Here is a 7,500-nt window from a genome sequence, read left to right as displayed (position 1 = left end):
TAATGATAATGATGGTTGGTAATGATAAGGATAATGATAATAATTATGAGGATGATAATGATATGATGGTAATAATGATAATGGTAATGACAGTAATAGTAAATATGATTTTGATCAAACAATAATAATAGTAGTAATGATAATGATAAAGATAACAATCATGAAAGCAATATGACAATGACAATGGTATTAATTATGATTGTAATGAAGAAAATGACAGTACTGGTAATAGTGATAATAATTATAATAGTGATAATGATAGTAATAATGGTAATAATATTGTTTTTGTTAATATTTTTAAAAATCATTATTGTTGTTGTTGAAGTATTCATTGCAATAAATATGGAAAATGTATTTCACCAGTTTTGTATCATTTCTTGAAAATCTTAACAATAGATTTCTGTATTTTCATGAAAGTGTATCTGATGATGTATGAAAACAGATGTAAACAAATATTAGTTATTATTACAACAAAATTAACTTGATGATATCTCTCCTTCTGAAGTATGGAGGATGTATAGAGATCATTGTGATCACTATCAGAATGTTGTTTTATAGCCTATTATATGCATATTTTAAGGGGAGTTTAGAACAGGAAAAAATGACTCATGTGGGTGAAGCTGTCATCATTTCCTGAGGTGTTTCTACCTATATTCTACATAATATTACTACATATTGTATGAATTTCACATATGATCCACATATTACAGAATCAATCAAGTTTTTTTTTTTAATGTATTCCTGGTAATGCATTTCATTCATTGATATTGTTCTAATAAGTTTTAGAATATGGTCTACTATTACTTTCTTACATCTATACATTAGAATTAATTTTCATGATATGGTTGAGCAAGGATTTCCTTTCAATGTACAGGAATTCCTCTCTTAGGTGCATATAGAGGAATATATACCTTTGGTTCATGGCTAAGTCAGGATTCATTTTCACCCCGCTGTTCCTGCTTCGGGGGTCAGCCTGATTTTCATTTTATCCAAATGTTCTTTGTTGGTAGGTGGAACGGTGCTCCATGAGGTGCTGGCGGGACGGCAGGTGTATGTTTACCGTTCCTATAAGGACGTCCAGATCTTCCACTTTTCTGTGCCACCTCATGTCTCTGTCGCGCACTTCAACTTCACAGCCAATGACACCCTTGCTTGTGATGCCCGTAACATTACTGCGTAAGTTGACTATAAAGGGATTTGGGTTGGTTTAAGTTTTTTCAGTGTGAGTTTGAATTAGCTTTGAGCTGTTTTTTTATATGATTATATTGGAATAAAATTTCAGTCACGTTTTCTACTTATAGAGAAAATAAATAAAAGAAAATAAATCTTCCCCAGTTTACATGAACAGTTTCCACTTTATAAACAAGGACCAAATACATTTTGACCTGTTATAAAAGGATTGCTTCAATGATTAACTTTTGATATTTTTTCTTATATAATTCTTTTAAAGAATTCTGCCAAAAATCTTTCCATTTTATCTCTTCCAGAAGAGCGACCAAAAAACAGTCTGACATTTGATGCCCTTGATGAATATAAAAAGCTTTCGTTAAAGTTTCATTTCCTGACTTATGCGATTCTTCCAGCTTTCTGCAAGCCCAAAGCTACCCTGTGGTGAATCCCGATGGCGCAGAGTTTCCACCTGGCATGTGGATCAACCGGTCACATGTCTATGAGGTGCACCTGCGTTCAGACCTTAAGCCAGCCCTACTCTCCGTCCCATTCCCTGTTGCTGGGGATTGGTTCATGGTGGCCTTTATCAATGATACATCCAACCGCATAACTCAGGCTGTAAGTTTCGGAGGTTATATTTATTTATTTTGTATTTATTTATTCATTTATTTATTTATTTATTTATTTATTTATTTATTTATTTATTTATTTACTTACTTATTGTGCATGCCAATTTATATGTACAAAAATTAGAATGTGTGTGTGTGTGTGTGTGTGTGTGTGTGTGTGTGTGTGTGTGTGTGTGTGTGTGTGTGTGTGTTTTAAAGTCAAGGTCTGGGTCTCAGGATAGGTCTGTTTGTGTATTCTGTTTGTTTTAGTCTGTATATATAAAACATTTTGAAGTCTTTATAGCTTGATAAATAGATAAATCAGCATTTCTTTTGATTAATCTTACAGTTTATCATGTTAGAGAAAATTTACATTAACAACCAAATTTTCCCTTTCTGTTTTTTTTTTTGTTTTTTTTTTTGGGGGGGGGGAGGGAATCTACCGTTATTGATATCAATACTCTTAATATGATTATTATAATGTTATTAACAATACTAATTTTAACAAAGAAATAAAAGATCATAGTTCTGGGAATCAAGGAAAAAGCTAAACAGATGAGATAGTTACAACTAGTAATTGTCTCCTTTGTGTGAATACAAGTAATAAACTAAAACTACCTGCCAGTACATGCCATCTCAGTAGCACTGCATTAGATTAACCAGTTTGTCGGCAGACCCTAATGCAACCCCTCCTCCACAGGGCCTGTTTCCATCGTGCCACTCGTGGTTGCAGAGCGAGGTGGAATATCGGCAGGAGGACCAGATTACCACCGTTGTGCCTGAGATCCACTCCCACCAAGAGATTCAGCTCTACCAGAAAGTGGAAGGCTCTGAATATTATAGGTTTGTTTTCGAGAGGCCTTTTGGAATGTTTTCTCTCATTCTCTCTTTTCTTTCTGTGTGTGTGTGTGTGTGTGTGTGTGTGTGTGTGTGTGTGTGTGTGTGTGTGTGTGTGTGTGTGTGTGTGTGTGTGTGTGTGTGTGTGTGTGTGTATATATATATATATATATATATATATATATATATATATATATATATATATATATATATGTATAATCATTCTTTTTTTCTTTTCATCATCATCACCATCTTCGTCATCATCATCATCATCATCATCAATCATCAATCATCATTATTGGCTCTGATAAAGTATTGATGTAATTACTAATATTATTATATCTGGGTCTTTCACAGCATAGAGACCAAAACCTGGGCTTTAGACTTACTGAGTGGCAATTCTCCCAAGTGTGTGGCTTGTAGGCCCAGTCCACACAGATACCCAATAAGGATGTCAAGACTCTGTGCTACCTCTTTGCTATGTTATATTTTTTCCTACATAAGTGCTGTTTTGTCATTTTCTGAGGTCTGTAGTCTGTTTGTCATTTTTTTAGTGTTTAAAGAGGGCAATTGGTTGTTTTTGTTGAGCAGACTTGATATTACCTCTCTTGGTATTTTACAATTCTATTCAATAACAATAAATAACACTGTATTATTTAGACCTTATTTCTATATTTAATTTTCTGTAACCGTTTGTGCCATCAGTCATGGCAAGCAGGAAGAGGATCCTGAATATAGAAATAGTATCCTCCCTTGGTGCCAGTACACTTCCAGCCACAGGTTGTGAATAGTACATTCCACCCTTGTTTACCAGTGGGAATGATGTCAGAGACCCTCCCCGAAAATGCCCATTGAGTCTAATCATCCTCCAAGAGCTTTGTGCACTCATGATGAGTTATTCCTGTCACCCTTGCCTTCAGCGGAAATTTTCATGACAGCAGATTTCCATCACCTCAAGCCTCAGGGGGGCGATGATATTTTGATGTCATATTTATGACATTTGTAATTGTTATCAGTATGTAGGACTATCAAGATTAGGCAGCTGCAGGAACCTAGATTCTGCAAGAGCCTGTGAAAATAGAAATTTGTTTTTCTGTATCTGTCATTTTTGCTATGACAAAGCAAATCACAGTTATATTATATTTGAATATGTAATCTTCTTATAATTTGAGGCATATCATAACATTATGCATTTGCAGGATTAACTAAAAGCACTCATCCCAAATTGCCTTGGGGGCAACCTTCACTCTTGGTGACCCTGATATTATTAATGTTGTATTTTTATAATTATTGGTACTATTATTTTTTATGATAATTCTCATCTTTATCACCTTTGGGTCTCAAGACTTAACTGGAAACAAAGTGACAGCCAAAAACAATGAATACAACACCTTAGAGCCCTATTTGTTTTGTAGATTTTATGTGCCGTCGTCTACATGGCTTGTGGTTGTGAATATCAGCAAATGCGTTGTGTTGGATGAGGGAGAAGGGTCTCCTTCTTGCCCCATAGATGTAGGCTTCCGAACAAGAGCCTTGCCTGACCCAAATTCTACAGACACAGTGTAAGTATCTTTAGATCTTTTGATTAATGTTAAATTGACTTGGAATTTAGACTTTAACTTTAGACATAATGTTCTTCTTGTTAAAGTTCTTTGAATCCGTGTCTCGATTATGCAAATTTAATTTGTGTTAGTCTCCTCCTGGCCAATAGATATTAAAATACCATTTCACTGGTGGTGATGCATGTTATGATTCATATTGTTTATGATGATTGGAAATTTGATATAAGAAAGAAAGATAGCTTTTGTATCATGGATCTCTTTATAGAGATTAGGATAATACGAAATTCAGTTTAAAAGAAAATGCTTGCTGTACTTCTCCCTAGGGTTCACAACTGTGCTGATGATGGAGAGGTGTGCACGCTCGAGGTCGTCCCAGAGGAAGAGGCTTGGCACTACATTCAGCTAAGCACACATCAAGCTGCTGTCCAGCTTAGCATGGCTGTCAAATTCTATAGTAAGTGGTTCAGCCCTTTAGGGAGTGATTTTATTGTATTGTTTGATATTCATAAATTGGTTTATAGATATCAATTGGCATAATATAAAAAAATCTGTCATTTTCCAGTGTGTGATGAACCAGGTGGAAGCAGTTACCACTTGCTGAGTCGATTGTACCTGAGCCAGCTGTGCAGTGACGGGAGCAGCATACAAAACCTCCCACTGATGTCCAATGACACAGCCAATGAGTTAAACAGCACAACTGAATCAGAAGAGAATGCTGACAATATGGAGTCACGTCGCATTCTGTTCATGCCATCAGTGAAGAGAAAGAGGAACCTGCAAGATAGTTGTTGGCCAAGGTTGGTTGTTGTCTGATATGTTGCTGTCTTTAGAGAGTTAACTTTATTTATTGAGGAGAGGAAGGGAGGGGACTTAGCCATCTGTTTATTCAGATACGCATGCATGCACACACACATGCATACATGTTCTTCATAATCATAAGTTTTTGTAAGTGCTCATGTTTTAACCAAAAGAAAGGAGGGAAGGTGGATCAAAGGGAGTTAGAGAGGGAAAAAAAAATGAGAGAGAAAGTACAGCTATTTATAAATAGACATGCGTATATATATATATACACATTAATTTTTGTATGCATGTATATGGATATAAAATGATAATTTTTTCCATGCACCTTTCACCAGGCATAATTTAGTGAAAAAGACATTTGGGGGGAACTTTGTCTTCGAATTTGACCTTCCGCCAGACGAGAATGGATCAGTTCCCCTCTTACTGAATATCACCAATGACTCCCCTACCCTTCTCACCTTCAACTTAGAGCCCATCATAGACATTGGTGGAACACTTTCTGTGGAGCTGGCTGTTTCACCATTCATGGTGAGTAACTGTTTGCATTGCTTGCTGGTCTGTGATGGGTCGTCTTGCTCAAATGGAGTACTTTAGGATGACTGTTAGTGTGGTAGATATGACTGTAGATGATTTTTATTTGTATGTTATTAGATTTTGTTTATAATTGATATTAACTTATTACTGTTATTGTTGTTTTTGTCAATATTTACATTGATGTAGTTGTTATTACTATTATAATTGTCATTTGTTATTGTCATTTTTACCACTGATGTTATGATAATTATTTATTTTTTTGAGCTTATTTTTATGGGTAATTATTTATGTTATTATTATGATCTCTATTAAGTTCCACAGTTTAAGAACATAATATAAATATATAGGTCAAAACTTACGGTGATAGTATTTTATAAATGTATTTCAAGCATAACATGTATCATTGTTACAAATCCCCTCCTTCCATGCTTCCTCCATAGAACATAACTCTCCACAACTTCACTGTGGATGCTTGTGTGAGCCATGGCAAGCGCAAGGAGCCAAATCTTGATGTAGATGTTGAGTTCAAGTGTCCTCGTGGTCACAGCCTCCATGTCAACACCTCAAGCCTGTCCACAGCTGCCACCTCAGTCCTGATTCCGTTCCCTGAGCCTGGGCCTTGGTACCTAAACCTCCGTTCGGGTTGCTACCTTTCCAATGCAAGGTTGGTGGGTGGGTGCATAGACCCTCTCTGTTACTGTATTTCTGATTTGTGTTTTCTGTTGGGGATTGTTTATACTCTCTGTGATTGTAGTTTTGATATTATAATTTCTGTCCATGATGATATCTACTTTCTTGCTTTCTTTACCACTATGCATGTATTAAATATTTCATGGTAGTTCTATTTTTTGTTGTTGTTGTTGTTGTTGTTGTTGGACCTTTTCTCTCTCTGGTTGGGTCTGTGTTTCCTGTGCTTCACACTATATGACAATGGAATCATTTGAAATAATTTTTTCTTGGGTTGAATTCTGTTTTAGGAGTGTTTTTACATAGAAAGGAGTGACTAAGAGACCAGTATAGAGAGGAAAAAAACAGAAAAATTATAGAATATAGGACCAGTAACTTTTCACTATTTTTCTCTCTTTACCTTTTTCAGTGAGGTGACAGAATGTACTGTTAATGAGACTACAGTGCTCTTCAGCATCACTTCAGCCTCGTGTCTGCATGGGAAATGTGGCAGATATGGGTCTTGCTATCAATATATTTCTGGGGGCTTCATATTTTCTACTTGTGTCTGCGATGCAGGTATGTTGAAGTTTAGATGAACGTTTTTTCCTAGGAATTATTTACTGGTATTGGAATTGACTTTGTTTATTGTTATTATCATCATCCTTATTATTATCAGTATTAATGACATCATTATCATTGTCATTGTTATTATGATATATAACTCCTTTCCTTTTTTTTCACATGATGTTGCTCATTTAGAAAACAGGAACACCATGTACATTTTCTGAATTTAAAATATTTTTCAGGCTACCGTGGGTGGGCATGCACAGACAAATCTCAAGCTATGGCTAATTGGCAACTGATCCTGGCTACACTGTTGCTTACACTGTCGAATCTGTTCTTCCTGCCGGCAATCATCCTGGCACTGAAGCGACGATACTTTGCAGAAGCTGTGGTGTATGCCTTCACCATGGTCTTTTCAACGGTAATTTATTTTCAGGAAAAATGTAGATTTGCTTGTAACATATGTCTTTTTTTTTTTTCTCTCTCCTTTTTTGTTTTTTTGTCTCTTCCTGTCAGTCTGTAAATCTTTTTTTTTTTTTTTCTGCTGTTTGTTATTGGTATTATTTTGTTATCTTTAGCTGGGGGAGAAATATTTCTAAGTAGTTTGTACATTGATTTTTTATCTCTCACTGTCAATTTATTGGTCTGTATCCACCCTTCCTTTTTTCTACTACTCTTCAAGAGAAGAGTGTTTGTCTTGGAACTACAGAAGTAATGTAGGGTTCTCATTACTGAAATCTCAAATTCTTTTAATG

The 7,500-nt window shown here is 35.5% G+C and overlaps 1 protein-coding gene across 2 annotated transcripts in view; it reads left to right on the top strand.

Annotated features, from left to right (window-relative positions):
* Window positions 1-7,500, top strand: part of LOC125028865 (post-GPI attachment to proteins factor 6-like) — a 22,850-nt gene that overhangs the window by 1,388 nt on the left and 13,962 nt on the right. For both annotated transcript variants that reach the window (XM_047618423.1, XM_047618424.1), the window contains exons 2-11: window positions 1,011-1,176; window positions 1,584-1,788; window positions 2,479-2,621; window positions 4,031-4,177; window positions 4,501-4,631; window positions 4,740-4,974; window positions 5,314-5,506; window positions 5,953-6,176; window positions 6,609-6,757; window positions 6,988-7,166. In XM_047618423.1, the coding sequence (XP_047474379.1) occupies window positions 1,011-1,176; window positions 1,584-1,788; window positions 2,479-2,621; window positions 4,031-4,177; window positions 4,501-4,631; window positions 4,740-4,974; window positions 5,314-5,506; window positions 5,953-6,176; window positions 6,609-6,757; window positions 6,988-7,166 (1,772 nt within the window). The remainder of the gene's footprint in view (window positions 1-1,010; window positions 1,177-1,583; window positions 1,789-2,478; window positions 2,622-4,030; window positions 4,178-4,500; window positions 4,632-4,739; window positions 4,975-5,313; window positions 5,507-5,952; window positions 6,177-6,608; window positions 6,758-6,987; window positions 7,167-7,500) is intronic.

Source organism: Penaeus chinensis, chromosome 9 (genome assembly GCF_019202785.1).
Source record: "Penaeus chinensis breed Huanghai No. 1 chromosome 9, ASM1920278v2, whole genome shotgun sequence".
Classification (NCBI taxonomy): domain Eukaryota; kingdom Metazoa; phylum Arthropoda; class Malacostraca; order Decapoda; family Penaeidae; genus Penaeus; species Penaeus chinensis.
Note: the sequence above shows the minus strand (reverse complement) of the source record. Positions and strands in the feature narration are given on the sequence as shown.